The following is a 20,009-nucleotide window of genomic DNA, read 5'->3' as shown; positions in this document are numbered from 1 at the left end:
CAAGGGAAATGGAAGCCAAAACGGAAGACTTGAGCAAAACGCAGATGCAAGTTAGCCCCCCCCCAAAATTAGAACTGCCGTCAAAAGGTTCCTCTTTCGTAGTCTCTTTAACAGCAGTTCTTTTGCTGAGGTGAAAATCAACACAAAATTGGTCATTTCTTTGGTGTCAATAATAAGTCGAAGCGTAATGCAGAAAGTGATATCAACGGCAATAATTCCGGCACAAAAAAACGGCAAGGAAAACACGTGTGTTGAAGCGAACGATTCGACGAAAGAAAATAAAAAGAATACTCCTAGCAAGAAAAGGACTTTTCTGCCAAAACGGACTCAATTATATGAGGAGGATGATAATGGATTGGACCTTAAGAAGGCATTACAACTGTGCAAACCACGAAGAATATATGAACTGAAAAATCTGAAGTGATAACTTGCTTTGTATAACCAATAAGACTAAATTTTGGGGAGCCATAGATCTCTGTTGGGACCCATCGCTTTTCACAGCTCAAATGAACACTGCTGCGTTAACACCTACTTTGCAAATATTCAACTTTCTAAGGACACACCCAACCCTACGCAGTGTCCCTTAAAAATCTATTATCACCATCAATTTCAGAGGTAAAATGAACACTGTGAAATCCCTGTCTTGTTTAGCGTGCTTTGTGGGTGTGACATGTTTGCTGTATCATTGCCTTCCATAACTATTTATAATTCAATAGTTTACAAGGACATACATTCATCATAGATCTAGATTCTTGATTTTGCTCTGAAAACGAAACCCATAGATGCTTTTGAATTCAAAATTTCCCCCCCCCAGGCCAACTTAGACTGTCCAGTGTCAACCCGCCACAGTCTCACAGAATTCTGTGGGAAACACAGAATAAACTCAAATATTATTTCATTATCAATATCAATTAATATTTCAATGTGTTTTGAGTGATCAGGAAAATGGGTTTTACAGCTATTTCGGGTTTACTTGGACGAATTGGAGAGGCTTACAACCAATTCATTCGTTTTAGGATATTTCTTATTGAGTAAATTTGCTCAAGACAAGAGATTCTCGATATGAGCTAGGTCCGGTAACGAGTTGATCTCGTTTGTAGGGAGGCCACTGTATATCTTGTATATTACTTACACATGCCATTGGGGGCTCCCGGGTGACGCGGGGGCATCATGGGAGGCATCCCACCAGGGGGCGGTCCGGCAGAAGGGGGGCCTGGCATCATACGGCCGGGCAGGGGCTGTCCTGGGACCAATGCAGCTAGGGAAAAAGAAAAAGTCTCGTAAGCAATCTTCCAAGGGTCTGAGAATTCACACAAAGTCTACGGCGAGCAACATCAATCCCAAGTGTGGCGACCAAATCCTTAGCAAACATGTTAAACGCTAAATATTGTATTCATTTGCGGGAAGTTTGAATTTCCCGGCGGGATGAATAAAGTATCCATCTAACTATTTATCTCTATCTTATTTATTTTTCTTCCATTTCTGTAGATGTGTACGTTCTTGAGAATTTTTATACAAATTTTGTTTCAAACATCTAAATATTATAAGTTATTTAAGAGATTTGACATTTTTTCAATCCGGTGTTATTTTTTTATGTGTGAATTTAATTTTTGCATAGTTTGAGTCGCTGAATCTAATATTTTTATATTATTTTATGTTTTATTATTTTTATTGTTGTTGCTTTAAAAAAACATTGATCATTTATTGATTAAAATCTGTTTTTTTCTTTAGCTTTCTTTTTTAAATGCCCCCCAATAAGCAGCAGCCTTGCATGGCTGCTATTGGTGTGTGAATGAGTGGGAGAATGTAAGTGTAAAGCACATTGTAAAGTGCTTTGGGAAGTCTTCATTGACTTGAAAAGCGCTATAGAAATGCAGACCAGCTACCATTTAAATGATTTTTCACCTTTGAAGGAATTGACTCGCGTACTATTGAAAAGGTTGTACAGACACAACAACTAATGGAAGAGATTTGTTTTTGAATAACGTACATGGAGAGGTATGGGCGCCACCAGGCTGTACTTGCCCAAGATACACCACAAGAAAATGATGGCCCTAAAACCCGTCGATTGAGGGGACGCAAACCATCTTTTGCAAAAGAACTGTAAATGGTCACACTTTTCAGTGGAATGTTAGCAACAAGAACAACTTGATAGCTGCTATCGATTAGTTAGTGTGTAAAAGGGAAAAATGTGAAGCAGATTGTAAAGCTATTTGGGAGGTCTTCATTGACTTGAAAAGCGCTATAGAAATGCGGCTCATTTACATTTCTCCGTTTTTTCTTTTTCTTGCTTTTTACCCCGTATTCTTAATTTTTCCTGCTTCTATTGTATTCTCTTTTCCCTTTGTTTCCTTTTTCTTAGCTTTTTACTTCTTTTCGATTTACCCCACCCCTGGATCATTTTGTGCAAATGGTAACATTATAATGATGTAAATATATTTTGGATGAATCTGCAACTAAATTATCAACTTGGATTCCTGATTTTTATGCGCAGTTCTAAGGGACAGGCAGGGCACCTGTATGATGCGGCAGGGGTAAACCAGCGAAAGCTGTCAGGCCCTGCAGTTGAACAGAAGAGTGTGTTGTGTCACCCTGACCCGAGTGACATGACCGCATTCTCATGTCCCGTTTCATCTAGAGGGACGAAAGCATGACCGACTTGGGTGTCAAGGTGCTTAACTTGTTTGGGTATTTGGGCAATTAGGTTGGCCATGGTACATTCTTTTGTGTTTTGCTACTTTTTCCTTTTCCTTGTTTTTGTATACGTGTTTGTCTTGCTATCAGTCACCCCGCTTGAGGAATATGACCAAGGTAGATAAATAGCTAGAGATAGATTTTCTTGTACACGGAAAATGTCCGGGCAGCTTAGAGGGAACATTCGAATAGGTCTGCCGACGCAACCGTCGGTCAGTCTTACCCGTTTGACCCGGGTGGTGGGGAACCAAGGCGTGGTGGGCTATCGGGGGGAAACCGGGGTGAACGGCGGCGCCCGGCGGGGGTCCCCCGTGATGCGGAGGGGGGCCTCCGGGGTGCACGCTCGGCGGTCCGGGGTGGGCGGCGGCAGCGGGGGCGTGGCCCTGGGAGGCGGCCGCGGCAGCTGCCGCCGCCTGTTGCTCCATCTGCTGGCGGGCCTTCATCTCGGCGTACTTGAGCTGCTCCATGTGGAACGCTTGACGCTCCGTCAGAAGTTGCTGCCGCTGGAGTTCCAACTACAAATAGAAAACCATGAAAAACTCAACACGACTATCGTCTGAGGCTGCGAAGCAGATCATAGAAATGTCGGAAGAGGAGACCCTAGATCCCCCGTTGTCAAAAATGCGACTTGCGGGCCAAAACAGGTTTTAATCCAGCCCGTGAGACGACACCCAGAGAATCACAGGAGAAAAATGAGCTGCAGTTTGAAATATGTCCACTTGATGTTGACAAAGCCAAGCGTCACTTGCAAAGAAACTGTAGCAATATTACTCATTCTTTTGCTCTTTCTCGCTCTCCATCACTCTCTTTCTCAATCCCTCTCTTTATTTATTCACATCACTCTCTCTCTCCAACACCCCCAATACCCCCCCTCTCTCTTTCTCAGTCCTTCACTCGCTGTCTTTTCTCCATTTCTCTCATTAATCTATTAGTCCAGGCCCCCTAGAAAGTATTTTTTTCTACCATGTGGCCCCCAAGCCCAAATGAGTTTAACACCCCTGCCATAGACTATTAAAAAAAAAATCCGATTTGCATGTGTTTGTATGTGGCTTATAGGCTACAAAACGGCTGACCAAATTTTTGTAAGAATTTACACAGTAGCCCTTCATGCATCTTGGAGTGACTTTAGTTTTTTTTGTCAAGGCAGACCTAAGAAATACAAAAAAAGAAATCGATACAAGTCTGCTTTTGTACACAAGCGCCTCTGGAGCTGCATGCTGTCATACTGCCATTCGGCCTTCCCTAGTGGCTACCTGGCGCTTAACAAACCACGGCCCCGACAACCCCACTCAAGTAGAATGCCCACCAATGCTGGGCCAGTATGCTTGTATAAAACAAATGTGCGCATTTTGTAAAGGACACTCAGGGTTCATCTGCAAAGTCCGTAACAAAAGCAATTAACGATTTCCAAAAGTTATTAAAGGTACTAAATCAAACAGTTTGAACAGACATTTCTCATTTAATGTTTTGACAACTGACATTTTAGTTCTTTCAGTGTTTTCCTCTCATAGGAAGATTCTGGCATTCTGCCCCGGTGGTAATTGGTCCCGCCAGAGTCTCATAAACCTGTATTATTAAAGAATATTATCACACTTTTACTACATACAAATGTAATGTCAATCTAAATAAACTTTAACAAACACCATAGTGTGCATTTGTGCTAAATATTGCCGTCAGTCAGAAGGAATCTTAGTCAGTTAGCCCCTCGCTCACTCACTGACACACGCTAACATTCGGGTGTTGGTCCTGCCCCACCTGCACTGTGATGGCTGGGTAAAATTTGACAATGAAGATTAAGGAGCATCTCATTTTTAACTCTCGGCTACCAGAAGAAAAGGTTTAGCGCAGAGGGTTTCGTTGGGAAATCATGCCCTGCGTCTTGTCGCCTTTTCAACCAAGCGTGTGCCATTGCAAGTAATTCAAAAAATTACCTTGGATAAGGAAAACAATTTTGTGGATACAGCCCCTAACTCTAGCTTAGGGGTCTCTAACGTAAGGATGCCCCCTTAGGACAGCTGGGGTGCCCACGAACCTGTTCTTGAAATAGCTCATCAGTGATGGGTCATTGTGATTCTCTAGTAAAATTCTGTTTTTGGAGGTTGACTAAGTCCATTTAACCCTTTTTCCAATAATGAACCTAGTTAAGTTTTTGTTTTACAAATGCACATCAAACATGGCAGTAGCTCAGGAGAGAGTGGTCATCTTGGGACAGAGAGGTCACAGGTTCCGTTTTAAATGTCAAAGTGTCCTTGGGCAAGACACAGAACAACTAATGCCCCCGATAAGCAGGTAGGCGCCGCTATCAGCGCATACGTGTTTGTAAATGGCTAAGCGTGAAGCACATTGTAAAGTGCTTTGGAGGGTCTCTAGTGACTTGCGCTGTATAAATCCAGACCATTTACCAAAGTGGGTTCTCTTTGCGCTAATAAGAGACATATAGATAGAAATACATGGATAGAGAGAGAGAGAGATAGCTAGAGAGATAGAATAATAGATAGGCGATAGCTAGAGAGATAGATAAATAGAGATAGAGAGAGAGATAGAGTGATAGATACAGAGATACTTTATTCATCCTTGTAGGGAAATTCACATTTCCAGCAGCATCCATGTGTTAATAAAATAAAAGAGATATAGAATAAAAAATACCCAATAACGTGTGGAATAATGAACATTTAAATAGTGTTCCGAAAAAAAGACACTGTAATAAAAATATGCAAATGTGGTATGCTCAAAATTAGAAACGTAAAAGCTCTAGCTCACAAGTTGTGTGTTACAATAACATACCTTAAAGCGTAGAAGAACCAGCATACTGTTCTAATATCTAATACTGATATTTAATACTGCAAATCCCAAATCACCGAAACAAGCATTGCAGTCAATTGAATTTTAAACCCCTATTGGTAATTTGGTTAGTTTACTCGCCGATATGATAGCTTAAAATTGTACAGCATCGGAAGAACGCTAGGTAATTTTAGTCTGATTAGATAACGAGCTGATCTTTCGCATGTTTACCATGCTTTGTGGGTGTTACTTGCTTGCTTTGCCATTGCATTTCATTTCATTTTGTTGAGAGGGAGCGCTTTGCTAGGACTGTGGATCTGCTCTGGCAGTGCAGGATGGAATGTAAACAAATGCTCAAGAAGAACCTTTTACTGCCTTGACTCAGGAGAACATGAGACAGGAATTCGGCAACAAGCGAGCATACACACGGAAGTTCAACAAACTTACGGCCTCCTTTTCGCGATCCATAATGGTTTCGAGCTCCTCAAAGTGTCTCAGCTTGATCTCCAACTTCTTCATCTGAGTCTCCACCAGCAGGGCCACCAAAGACTTGATCTTCCTCTCCTCAACCGCCGCCAGGTGCTGATCACGACACAAAGAAAATATTGACACAATTGAAAGCGGGACACGATTGGTCACGTGTCAGGGGATGGACCGATATGGGGTTTTCAGGGCCGATAGCAATTATTTGTATGATGATGATGACGAGGAGGCCGATAACCGATGATAGGAGCAGATATTCATTTGCGGTAAAAGCTTAAAAATTGGCGTACATTTTTTTAATAATGCAAAAAAGAAACAATGAAAATTTGTGATGAATTCAATTAAATATTTTATAGCTCTCTGAAAAAAATTGAATTCTAATGCAACATCACAAATTTTTACTTCCAGGCATGTAAGTCCGGGCTGGGTCCCAGTTACAGACCAGGATCAAAATTTTACTGGCCCACAGCCTCTGTCATAATAATATGTGGCCCGCCAGTAATGTTGAAGGCAGTATAAAAACAATTTGTACCCCAAAAAAATCATTCACCATTCCACCAGATGATGGCAGTAGCCTTTTTGCCACCTTACCCATGGCTATTTGTGAGAATTTTAGCCCATCCCATTTTCAATATGACGACTGTAAATAAAAAAAGGAAAGTTGCCTGTTAGGGCAGCCGCTTCCAGGACAAGTATTTATTTTTTTAACAAAATTCAAAACAACTTGCCTAATTTGCAAAGAGACTGTGGCTGTTTTCAATGAATACAATTGCCAGATTAAGGAACTAATGTTATGGTAACAACTAATCACTGATCCTTTCATCTAAGCATGCTATTCATGCTCTCTCATTCACAAACACACATGGTTGATTTACCTACTAATGTTATGACAAGAGCTAATTTATCAGTCTCCACCTGACCGTGCCGCTCTTAAACACGTTAACCACGATTTTTTTGGCTATCTCTTAATTACAGACACGCTTTTCTATCATGGAGCAGGTCAGGATGAGTTAACAGAGCTGCTGCTTTCACGTTACTGTTCTTGCTTCATTGGCTCTGCCCCCAGTCGCCTATCGAATCGGAAAGTGCGGGGTGGGTAGCCAGGAGAAAGGAGGAGTAAGGAAAGAATATCAGCTGCATCTGAGACTTAATAATCGTCCCGTCGAATGCAGAAAAAGGCAGATACCGACATCCGTCAAATTCCAAAACGTCGGTGCCGATAATCCGCCGCCCCGGTAATCGTTCGACCTCTACATGTATCTCTGAAGTGATGCGTCACCTTGGCTTTGGTGGCAGCAGACGCCAGAGCGGCAGCAGCGGCTGTTGCGATGTTTCCTTCGCCCATTTCCTTTTCCATCTTTTTCCTCTTCTCGTCGCCTTCCTCGGAGGCCGCTTTCTCATCTTTGTCCTTCTCCTGTTCGGAGGAAGACGTCTCCATGGACTCGTCTTCGTCCTTATCTGGTGGGGGGTGACAGTCGGACCGTCAAGTGACAGCAGACGCATGAGGCCTCACGGTACAATATCAGTGAATTTCAAAGTTAGAAAAAAAGAAAGAAAAATAAATCCAATATCTAAATTCGGACAAGACACCACACCTGATTGTAAGCCCCACTTATCACTGCTCAGGCGCCCCTGGCCGCCGTTAGAAAAAGAAATATGCATAAATGAGCTGCATCACTCCATAACCCAGGGAAAAAAATTGCGGCTTATAGTCTGAATTTACAGTAATTTTTATTTATATAATTGAGTTAGAGACAAGATTCTCGTCGATTGGCCGGCACCCCTCGATGCCAGTTCACATCATAGCCTCTTATATACTGTACTGTGACTGGACACCTGCTCTGCGTTCCTTCTGAATCTCGTTAACAGTGTGTTCTTCTCCTTTGTCATGCCAAATCCTTTGCTCTCTCTTTCTCTCTTTGATTTTTTTTGCAGGGCTTTGATCAGTACGGAATTCATTATTATCATCGTCAATTTATAAACATAAGGACGACCAACCAGCAGGGGTGGGTTTGTCTTCAAGTCCGTCTTCTCCTTCGTCCTCGCGCTCAGACAACTCCCCAGCCTCTTTTTTCATCTTCTCGGGAGGCTCCACTTTGTCACCCTTTTCAGCAGACTCGCTGGGCTTCTCCGCCTCATCCTTGGACTCCGCCTGAGGCAGCAAGAGAAACATTTTACACACCATCAAATATTCACCACTTATGTAAGCACACTTTAATCTGCCAGAACTGCTGTCAAACAAAATACAGGGTTCGTACATTGTTTTTAAGGCCAAATTCAAGCACTTTAATGGCCAATTTTTCAAAATTTCCAGTACCTTCGCAGGAAGAAATACCAGCACTGATCGAAAAATCAATTTGTTGACTAAAATCAAGTTGCTATCTTGCCGCTATCACATACTTTGTGCTATGTTGAGCTGTACCTATCTATGATCTTTTTGTATCAATTAGCCTCTATAAACTGAGATGAATTCTGCCATTCTGCTTCAATTATACACAGGCAGCTCTAATACGCCACCACTTGAGGTTCTGGTACCGTACATTATTAAAACGCTTTCTGTGTTAAGTCTTTCTTTGGAAATATCTCATGTTTCACTGTGGGCACATGCGGCTTATAGTCAGGAGCGGCTTATGTATGTACACAATGTTTGTCCATTAAAAATGTACTGGGCGCAGCTCATAATCAGGTGAGCCTTGTAGTACGAATTTTACGGAAGGTTTCTTCCATCTTAATTCTGCATTTTTTGGGCTGGAGCGAAATGTACTCTGGAGCCACTTAAAATCTGGAAAATACGGTAGGCTGAACATCCAATCATTTGGATTCTTGGTCAAATCATGAAAAAGTGAGTTTCATTGGACTCGTTATGATGCTAGTTTGTTTTTGTTTTTTCCACGGATAAAAATGGGATGCCAATAGATTGGCTGCTGTGTGTTATGTGGTCACCTTGTCCCCCTGCTGGGAGTCTGTGTCCGTCTCCATCTTCTCGCCCTCTGTGACCTCTGGAAGGAAAGGGAAATAAAACTGTCACATTAAAAACAGACAATCGAATAGTTGCAGATCTTATAAATGCATTACTGGGATGGATTTTGTGAAAACAAATAAGGGCTATACAGATAGACATGAATCGACCATTTCTAAAAAAAATAGGATTCAGAATCATTGCAAAATTCTTTTTTACCGTTCTTTCCACAAAACATGTTGAATAAGGAAAAAAATTGTGAAATAATTTGTGTGAAAAATTAAAAATATATTTTAGAGTCAAAGTAAGGCATTTTTTTCCTTTCAAAAAATGATTAGAGATGTTTTACTTTACGGGCATTCAAGATTTTTTGTACATAAAAATACTAAAAAAATAGTTTAATTTTTTTTTAAACAAATGATTTTTAACAAATACTATATATATATATATATATATATATATAGCATATAAATTATTATTAAACAATTCTAAGGCCAAGTCACATTTATTTACAATTACAAAAAGTCTTACCGTTACATAAAGACAATTTAAAAGAAACTATTGCAATTTTCTATTACTAGTAAAATACTATTTAGTCCTGATCCTTAAAACCGAAATAACAACCGATAATGCTAAATGCTGCTGTCATGAGTAAAGATGTTACCAATAAACATGGTATCAGCATCACTGTTCAAACAACACTCAAAATTGATTAAAATCAGAACATTGACTCGAAAAAAAACGTATGTATAAAAAATAAAAGAAGTGTATCCGATTTTAAGAAAAATGTAAACATTTAGAATTCATCGATATACTATGTGAAGCATTGCAAAAATATTCACAGGTTTAAATGAATCTACAAACAGCTGGTCTGGTCACAGTATGCACTGCAAGGGTGCTCTGTAATGTATGTCTGTTCTCCTGACATGTTGCTTTTGTCCTTACCATTGTCCGTACTTGTCTTTACACCGTTGCTATATTATTGTAATTAAATTGTCCATTTGTCCTTTTGGCCTGTAGTAGTATATTTTTCAGCTACCACTGTTGGGGAGATATATAATGTGTGTGTATATTTATATACGTGCACACACACGTGTTATTATGTAGGATCAGCCTATTACCTATTGGTATTTTCTTTGTTACAAAAGGATTAGTTTTTGTCTAGGAGTTGATTTTGAACTGTGCAGCCTGTTTTGTACATGCTGTGAATGTTAGTCTCAAGGTGGTTGCAGGAAATCTGCTTTGGGTTTTGTGTCTACGAGATAACATGCGGGATTTAAGAAGTTTTCTCTGTTCCACTCCCTTTCAGGCATTCTTTTATGATTGAAGTTACATTAAAATGTGTTCAAAAGGAAAGTATATGCCTGAAATGGATCAATAAATGAAAGGAATAGTGTGGTGTGGACACATTTAGAGGGCACAAACATGGGAGAAGCACCCTGATGCCATGTGACCCATAATCAGGAATAACAGGATGTGGCCGAGAGCAAAACATCTAAAGTGAGATTTAATCGAAAATAACATATGACAGTGATGATGAAGATGATAGCATTGGGGGGGAAAAACACGATGTGCGATGACCCATTTTCTCGCGGTCCCTCCCCCCCACGTGTTCTCTTACCCCATCTGTTCTGTGTAGTTTTAATCCACTGGTTAACTTGTGCGGAACGTAAACACACACACACAAATTCGACAAAACCCGCAAAACTCTCATCTGCAGCCCTCTAGTGGTTGCACATATCCAATTGGAAAAATGCAGATTTTGTTAAACGTTTCAGATCAAATAGCTTCGGGTTCTTTTAATGAATCCAATGTTTCCCATAGAATTCTGTGAGACCCAGATGCCCGGGAGCGTGCCCGCGAATGGAACCCAAAAAACGAGTTATTAAAAAGAAATTTCACTGACAAAAATTGTTATGGGGTGTACACAATTTGAAATGATCAAAAAAAGTCTAAAATATGGGGAAACTGTTTAAGTTGACAGGTATGTTATTGTAACGCGCAACCTACTAGCGATGGGAATTCCACTTTTTAGAGAACTGGCCCTTTCAGCTCAGCACCCAAACGACGCTTCAGATTATTTTGTGGCTTTAACTGATATACTACCAATAATAATGTATTATGCATGAAGCGAATGAGCAGGTGTATCATACTACTATATTATACTAGCCTTTGCAGTGAACGTTTAGCTGATTTAAACTTTTTTATACCAAGTAACTTTAAAGTCAAGCAAGACAGAATCCCTGAAAAACAAACTTCACAACAAAATAAAAAATGTTAACCCCTTAGTGCTATATATAAAAAAATGATCAAATACAAGAACTTTTAACTACATTTCAGCAACAAACCAACGTTGACTGTAACGACATAGAGCCTCTAAAAACATGCAAAAATATAAATTAAAAATAGTCTACTGAATATTGGCATTTAGGAACAGAGAGTGCTAAGCATTGAGGAACTGATTCAGATTCTTCTGTCAGTGATAGAAAATGCACAATGTTTTGGAGCCATAAATATTATTAAAATGAGTCCATACAAGGATAATTTTCCTCCTTTGTGTCTTGTTTTGTCCTCTGTACAGCAATCTCTCTTGAACAGTTCAAGAGCTCAATGTGCTGCTGTGCTCTTTATGAGGCTTATAGCAGCTTCGAATTTTTGCAACTATATATATATGTTTATCTATAATTTATTTGGGTTCAATATGGCTCTTTCAACATTTCGTGTGGCCAACCCTTTGTTTAAAGGAAAAACAGTACAATTTATGACTATGTACTTTGGGATTTTGTGAGCAAGAACATCATTTTGAATCTTGGATAGCCATACTTAAGCAAAAAGCTAGGCCTTGTTCTGTACGTGCCATTTTTTCCTCTTCAGCAATAATCTTGATAAGATGACACAAAATATTCACTCACCCGTCTTCTCCGGCTCCTCAGGGGCAGTGCCAGCAATGCCGCTGCTCTCTAATCCAAAAGCGGGGTCCACTTTCCCTGTGTTTCTGGCCGCATCCTGCACTTTCTTCACGTGGGCTTCAACGAGCTCGGCAGGAACTTCCTCACGTACGCGTGAGAACTCCTCTGCACGTGACGTGTTCAATATTTAAATTTTTACACGGAGCTTACATTGTGCATTTTCTTCTAAATGTATATCGTTACCTAGAGCAGCCCTGGCAGCGGCGGATGCCACCCTGGGGTCAACCACGGAGGCCAGGAAGGCAACTGTGCTCATGACGGGGTTTCCTGACTGACTGAAAGGAATGGGCTGGTAGGCCAACGGGCCTAGCGACGACTCGGAGCTTTCCAAGTAAGGGTCCTCGATAGGCAGGCGCAGAAAGTGAAGGATGCATTCATCTTGTGTGCGCGAGCCCACATGTTCCGACACTTTATTCCAGTCGTCTTTGTACATTTCCAGAGCCTGTCGGGGAGCGAAAGTCAAGGTCTTGAGGAGCGCTTGGAAGGAATTGTTAAAGTTGGAAATGGTGAGAGACAAACCTCTAGAAGGAGCAAAGTTTCCTGCTCGGTCCAATCTCGAGAGGAGACGACTGACTTCCCCTGAATACATCAAAAAAAAGGACAGATGATCAACGCTAACCTTTTCATGTGAGAATTTGACAAGTACCGGTATCTGCATTTTTATTTTATCGGCGGGACGATTAAATATATTTCAAACTGGGTTATTTGAGGCTCAGATGCAGCAGAGTCTTGCTCTGCCGCTCTCCTAATCCTCTCCTCAGACGCTACCCATACCGTGACTTCTGATTGGATAAGCAACCTAAGCCTAGCCCAACACCTAACCTAAGAAACATGTCGACAAATTCAAGCATTTACAAGCACTTTGCCCAAAAACAAAGCACTTGTACAAAACTTGAAGAGCAAGGGTCAGAAACCTAGGTCTCAGGAGCCATATATGGATGGCTCTTTTCATCAAGACGAAACTGACTGCTAAATGGGTTCGGTCCATTATATATGGGACACAATTTCAACTGAAGTTTAGAGTCGAAGTGTCATGCCAACAGACCCCGTTTTGGCTATACATCACTAAATAAACCTTTCTATGGAAGCTCATTAAACAATCTATGTACATTTTTAAGATATTTTATGATGAAAAGCCACATAACATGTTTAAACACCCAGAAGCCCTTGCAAAAGCAGTTTGATTGGGTGAGCAGTGGGAATGGGCGTCGCTATAAACAGGGCACGTGCACTCCTCCTCGTTCAGCATCGTAAGCACTGATTCCTCGTTTGCATTGTTTTGTGACATTTATACAAACTAACTTTGCTCGCACCTGGTTTTGAAAAGATTATATGGAAGAAAAAATGAGCAACTGCGGGAGGGAGACAAATTTTACGTGGTATATTTATTTTCATATCGCACACAAGCTTTGGCGTTGTCATTTTATAAATGTCATCAAACAGTGAAATAAAATGTGCTGAAGAATGTCCTTATTCCTTGTGGAGCGGGTGTGTCTCTTTAGTTGAATTTTCTCTTAAAATATATAGTGTATATATAGTTCTCCAAAAACAAAATCACAATACTTTTGCTTTTATGGCTCTCGGGTCGAAAATGTTCCCGACCCCTACGGTATAGCATGCAAGGAATGTAAATATATGCCACACCTTTGAGTTCTTCTTGTACTGGTCAGTACGAAGGCCAAAGTTTTGGAGGTCGATGGCTTTGTCCTTCATCTTGTCAGCAAAGTTGGCCATCTGTTGCGCCGGCGGAATCTGCAAAATCGAAGGACACGTGCACGCAGAATGTCACACCGGTGCCGTCTCAAGCTACCGGCCGCTTCAGTGTCTTACTGGCTGGGGTCTGTGGTTGAGGGGCATGAGACCAGAGGGTGTGTCGGCCAACACGGTGAAGTGGGGGGTAGGTGGGGGTCCCATGGGCAAAGGTCTACTGTCTGAGTCCACCTGGTAGTTGACCAAGCCCCACTGCTCTAGGAAAGCATGAACTCTGCGAACAATATGAAGCGTGGTGGCGTTTAGAAACAAATATTAAGGACAATCGGGCCTCGTACACCGTTTTCATGGCCAAATTCAGGACATTTTAAGCACTTTCAAGGCCATTTTTTTTTATATTTCCCAGTACACTCAAAGAAATAAATTCAACGCCCATCAAGAGAACGCTTTTTGTGGATTACTAAATCAAAGTTGCTATCTCGCTGCTAGCGCGTGCATTGTGCCATTTTGAGCTGTTCCTATTAAAGATCTTTATATGTCAATGGGGTGCTATAAACTGATATTTTTTCTGCCTCAACAATGGACGTGAAGCTTGGCTACATCACACTTGTTTACAAATATCTAAAGGGCTCTATAGGTGTTGGGTAATAATTTGGGTTCACAATGAAGGACCAAAGAGAGCCGTTAACTGTTGAAATAAAGTGCATTTTTGTATCCCATAGCCTAATGTGTTTGTTGTTTTACTTATATTTTTTGGTGTGTTTTTAGGGATTCCGTGTTGCTTGACTTTGAAGTTGCTGGGTAGTAGGAAATTGAAAGTTTGAATGACTTTAAGTAGGCTAAAAGTTCACTGTAAATTGCTGATATAATATAGGAAAAATTATACACCTTTAATTTGTGGGTCTGTTTGGGAGCAAAAATAGATGCTTCTCAAAAGACTGATTTCCCATGACTAGTCTGATGCACCTGTCCTCTTGGATGCGACCAGAAGAGGGCACTGACGCTACACATATCAACTGGATAATGAGGAGCTACCATCAGCGTCCTTTTTACGCACACTTTATTATTATTCTTCATTTAATGCTTGGTCTATCAAATCAGACTGCCAGGAAACGTGGCAATCATTTCAAACATTTTCAAGCACTTCACCCAAAATTCAAGCACTTTGTTAAAGCTTGAAAACACAACATTGAAACGGAAGCATTTTCACGTGTTTTTAGCACCTGTACGAACCTCGAATAATGAAAAAAATGACATTAAAATCACCTCATGATGGCACAAACGTCTCCAGTCAGGTTCCTGCGGCAGGAGGTGGATGTCAAGTACTCCTGGGGGTTGAGGCGGTATGTGTCGATCATAAAGTTGCGGTACGCCAGGTATCTTTTTAGGAGAATGAGAAGAAAAAGCTGAGCATACACGTTTCACCTATATTACAGCTCGTTCCATAATGGGAAAATATTTACTGAATTTTCCACCCAATAAAGCCCACTGGATTATAAGATGCATTCCCCAAACAATAGTCTTTGCCATTTAGTTTTCATATATAAGGCACATTGGACGTTAAGGATCATGAAAATAAAACTACAGTAAGAGCTACTGTAATTATTCATGCATAATTGTTGCACATTTTATGTACTTATGTTACATATTAGAGCAGTGATTGATCAGTTGAAAAACATCGCAAGAATCGTAGTACATCGTAAGCAACGGAAATTGAACCTAAGTGAGAACGCCGAAACCTGACCGCTAGTGATACAGATCACATATGAAAACGGTTCCTACATGTCTAAGGAAAGTTCAATTCAAGTCTTTTTAAGACTTTCTGAATACATTTGAAATCAAATTTAAGACCGTGTCGACAGGAAAAACAAAATAAACATAAAGTATGGGCAAATTAAACAATTGTTTTTTAAAAAAAATGTGAAATCCCGTTTTGGTCCAGTCGAAAACTTTCCATCTGGAAAAAGCACGCACCAAAGTTTTAGTCATAGAAAACAATAGAACATCTCTGCTACATTCATGAGGCATTTCATCTTGAATTACTTTTTTACTCAAACCGTTTTAGTGTAAAACATATTTAAAGTGTTCAAACTGAATACTACAGTGGCTCTATTTTAATTTCATTTTCTAAATCTAGTGCAAGGTATTAAGAACAGTTCAGGTGTATCCAATGCTTAAATAAAAATATTTTCATAGATTTGTATATACGTTTTAAAACGTGGCCTGTATTTCATGCAGAAATATATAAAAAATATATCAATTGTACCAAAATAACTGCCTGTATTTACTCTTTTTTTTCCAAAAAATAAAGCAGTTTTTCTCTCAATTGGTGATATTTTTGTAAAATGTTCCGTAAAATCTGAGCAATCATTGCTAAAAATCTTAAAGTGAACTTCAACCGTATCCCCAAATCAAATTTTCCTTGTATTTGTTTTACCTTAAGAAAACAGAACAAATAGCCTCAAGATCCAACACAATTTTACTTCGTGTATAATGTACTTACATTTCCGGAGTTTTCGACTTATTTTTCCCATTGAAGAACTCTGGTAGGGCTCTCCTCTCAATCTCGTGGATGCTGAAAAGGTGCGAGAGAAATTGTGATGCATTTCGGAGAGGTCCAAGATTTGCGAGGCCTGTGAAAGTCGCAAACTCACCAATTGTAGTCGAACCAAGCGCTGTAGCTGGGTATTATAATGTGGTGCGTCTGCTCCGTCACGTTGTCCTCGCTGGCGTCCATCAGGCGGCTCATGTCTGCTTTGTTCTGGTCCTCGTCCTCCTGAATGCAATGTGATCATTTTGGTCATGACAATTGGGGAATATAAATTACATTTTACTATAAGTGTTGTATTTTACAGACTAAGTCGCTCCAAAATATAAGTCACACCAGCCCAAAATACACACTCAAAAAGGAAAAAGACGTATATAGGTTGCACTGGAATATGAGTTGCATTTTTGGAGATTTATCTGATCAAATCCAACACCAAAAACATACATGTCATCTTGAAAAGCCACCTAAAATAAATAGAGAACAGACTTAATACGTTTGTGCGGTATATGAACGTTACATGATTGACATGCCTTTGCATTTCAGTAACGAGGTTAGATATTATGAGTTAATTAGATAACTCTAGCATAAAGAACATGCTAACCAAACCATCATTTTCTCTCCAAATCACTAAATTTTTTTAATCCTGGGTTTTAGGTTAGACGATCCGTCGTTCGTTTCCTCTTTCAGCTTCTACATCGCTTACGTTAGACTCGTCGTCACCACTGATTTCCGCCAGTCTCTCACAGGTTTCTCGTTAACCCCAAACTTCCTTTCTGCTTCGCGATTACCGTTTTTGGCTGCATAGTTCACAATTTACAACTTTGTATCTCTTTTTGGGGAAAATGTAATCCAACAGTAAAGAACAGAGTATTTGCACCCTGTAAATAAACCACTTTTAAGCAAGGTGAGAATATTTACTTTGGCAAAATGACGTCTTATCTTCTGAACTTTGTGTCCCGTTTGGTAAAAAAGCCGGGACATTTATCGGCGCAATACAGCAAGGTTCTAATTACCAACACAGGCCTAAAGAACTCTCTTGGAATTTAGTGTAAAAATAACAAATTAAATTAGATACTCGGTAAAAATGAGTTAAAAACGTCACAACCAAGTCTTACTGGAGTACAGGTTACACCCCGGCCAAACTATAAAAAAAAAATCTGTCACTTATGGTCCGGAAAATAGTAGTTAGCATGGAGTGGTTTCAGGTTTACCTTCCCGCCAGACATCACAGAGTCATCCTCCATGTCATCTGAAAACACAAAACATCACACATAACATCATTGCCATAATCATAAAGGACTGTATTCTGTTGTTGTCACATACCAATGTCAGCTCCATTATCCCCTTTTAGAGTTGTGCTGTCAGTGTCCTTCTTTGAATGAGCTGCAATGACACAAGCAGTGTGTCGAGAACACAGTGACAACACCTACAACCTCTCTTCTCTCGGTTAAAACGTACCACTCTTTGAAACGCTCCCGTCTTCGATGCTAGCACCGGCCGACGAGTCGTCTAAGTCCTTGGTGACATCGTCCTCTGTGTCCTCCTCTTCGCCACGGTGCCCCCGCCGCTTCCAGTAATGTCCCTGGGCCCTGAAACAGGAGGTGGAATTAAGTATCTTTGATAAATTGATCATGTGAGACAGGCTTGGGCAACAAAATCATTTCTGCCACAATTATGAAAACATTCGATGAAAGTCGATCATTTAAACTGTAATTACCACCGACCACTGGAGAAATTGGGGGCACTAATTCAAAGAAAACGCAAGTTCCAGACTAACATTCAAGAGACGAAAAAGTGAGGAGGACCAGCCAATTGTATCGCAGCGGGCCGTCGGAACGATAAGGGTTTAAGAGTATCGCTCGGCAGAATATGCTGAAGGAAAAACAAATAAACCCCAAGCGAGTGCTAGCGGATGTTCAACAAACACAGGGCCCCTTAAAAAAAATGCCCACAAGCAAGCCAGCTAGCAAATCACTACAGGTGTATCCCTGCAACCAGCTTCCCCTCCGAGAAGGCATTCACATGTTTAATGTCCCTAATATTTGTGAAATGCTGTGTAATAGTTTGTCATCATCAGTGTTAATTTTACCTCTGAAAAGTGATGAGTCCCGGGGACTCGCATGCTCAAAAATCTATGGGTTTCAACAGAGATCTATGGCTCCTCAAAATTTAGTGTTATTCAGGTTGAAATTGTAAATCGGAGACAAATATATAATAAAACTCTATATATTCATTCAGTTTTAATCATCAAATTATTAATTCATTTTCTGCATCAAATTATTGTTACCGATTAATATACCGATTAAAGGGATAACCACAAACCTGTCTTTTTTTCATTTTCTTCTTTTATACAACATCTGACATTGAAGATTGGTTAACGCAGCATCGGATTTTGTCAACTTTCCCTCAAAAATTAGACTTCAAATGTGAAAGGAAAAAGAGATGTGATTATTACCGCGATAAATCTTGATATGGCCCATAAGACATTTTTTGTTTTTGTCATCTTGCCATGACCTACTTTCTCTGTGAATAAATATTGTATTCTGCCCCAAAATAGGATTCATCTCTATTTGTCAGAAATGGGAGGTGCTGCTCAGCCTTTTCCTTACCCCTTCTTTCCGCCTTTCTTCCGGGACTCGGCGGGCGTGCTGGGCGGCGAGGGAGAGCGCCTCCTCTTCTTGCCGGCCGAGTTTGCCTTGCGCTCCTTGCGATCGGGCGTACGGGAAGACGACTGATCAAACAAAGGCCCGTGCGGCGCGGGAGGAGCGAGGGATGGAGGATGAGATAAAAGAGTGGCAGAATGAGAGGATGGACCGTTCGCACACACCGGGAAGGGGGGAGTAACAGACGGGAAGGAGGGAGGGGATGCAGCGATGATCTAAAAGCAAGGTTTCTTGTCACAATTTTGCGAAAACAAATCAAAAATTGAATAGCGCCGGTAATAACCGATTTGTGTTTCTACCAGTGTTTTTTTTTTTAACTTAAAACACATGTATGATTAACAAATAAAGGAAAATCAAACAAGATTTTTAAATATAATAAATATTTTCAATAATTTCAGATACATCTATTAAATACATAGTGCATGCACTAACAAATTTGCAATTATTTTACTTTAAGAAAGTAAGCAACTATAAAAGTAAACAAAAATGATTAAGCCAAAAAATATCACATAACCATACAGAAACTTATTTTGGGCTTTAAATTGAAAAAAAAATATATATTAATAATCTTATAATGAAATAAATTTGAAAGGTAGATGTTTAGGAGTTGGCAAAATGGTTTCAGAAAATTGATTAACAATTTTATAATTAACTAAACAGTAGAATAACTACAAGGAATATAGCCCCATTGTATCATATGATGTAACTTAAATCCATTTAACGAACTAACAGGAAATAAAAAATTATATGTTACAATATTTCAACGACATATCTCGACTCAACATTGGGGCTTAAGAGAATTCATTAACAATGCTTGAACTACAGTCTTAAAAACAAAATCAAGACAATTTGTCTATTCGACCTGGTATTTTTTTTAATTTTTTTGCTGTAAAGATATCTAACGCTACATAGTTTATCGATTTATAGGTAAAGGTTTTTTTATTTGCCTCGTGTTAAAACATTGATAAACTATTTTTGTTTATATCGGTCGTTTACAATTTATAACACTATCATTTGATTTAATTGCAATTAATTGATAATGAAATATGTTTATTTGAATAGAGGGTTTTTCATCTGGCCTCAATTAACATGAATCGGAACATTGACTGTACCCTCAAGAATTCTTAGTCTTCTGACTGAGAAGTGCACGGGCTTATGGAAAAGCTTTTAGTCTGACATGAACAGAAGCCATGAAGTGTTAC

The 20,009-nt window shown here is 39.9% G+C and overlaps 1 protein-coding gene across 3 annotated transcripts in view; it reads right to left on the bottom strand.

Annotated features, from left to right (window-relative positions):
* smarcc1a (SWI/SNF related BAF chromatin remodeling complex subunit C1a) overlaps positions 1-20,009 on the bottom strand; it is a 28,309-nt gene that overhangs the window by 2,988 nt on the left and 5,312 nt on the right. Inside the window, exons 10-27 of one of the 3 annotated variants that reach the window (XM_088327660.1) lie at positions 18,754-18,875; positions 17,603-17,733; positions 17,468-17,527; positions 17,356-17,393; positions 16,251-16,372; positions 16,100-16,171; positions 14,863-14,976; positions 13,717-13,870; positions 13,531-13,638; positions 12,406-12,465; positions 12,070-12,328; positions 11,830-11,991; positions 8,902-8,957; positions 7,957-8,110; positions 7,238-7,416; positions 5,923-6,057; positions 2,918-3,209; positions 1,133-1,258 (exon numbers count right to left, since the gene is read on the bottom strand). In XM_088327660.1, the coding sequence (XP_088183786.1) occupies positions 1,133-1,258; positions 2,918-3,209; positions 5,923-6,057; positions 7,238-7,416; positions 7,957-8,110; positions 8,902-8,957; positions 11,830-11,991; positions 12,070-12,328; positions 12,406-12,465; positions 13,531-13,638; positions 13,717-13,870; positions 14,863-14,976; positions 16,100-16,171; positions 16,251-16,372; positions 17,356-17,393; positions 17,468-17,527; positions 17,603-17,733; positions 18,754-18,875 (2,344 nt within the window). The remainder of the gene's footprint in view (positions 1-1,132; positions 1,259-2,917; positions 3,210-5,922; positions 6,058-7,237; positions 7,417-7,956; positions 8,111-8,901; positions 8,958-11,829; positions 11,992-12,069; positions 12,329-12,405; positions 12,466-13,530; positions 13,639-13,716; positions 13,871-14,862; positions 14,977-16,099; positions 16,172-16,250; positions 16,373-17,355; positions 17,394-17,467; positions 17,528-17,602; positions 17,734-18,753; positions 18,876-20,009) is intronic. The other 2 variants (XM_088327661.1, XM_088327662.1) reach the window with 2 other exon arrangements.

This window comes from Urocampus carinirostris, chromosome 2 (assembly GCF_059441175.1).
Source record: "Urocampus carinirostris isolate Australia breed hairy pipefish chromosome 2, RoL_Ucar_1.0, whole genome shotgun sequence".
NCBI lineage: Eukaryota > Metazoa > Chordata > Actinopteri > Syngnathiformes > Syngnathidae > Urocampus > Urocampus carinirostris.
Note: the sequence above shows the minus strand (reverse complement) of the source record. Positions and strands in the feature narration are given on the sequence as shown.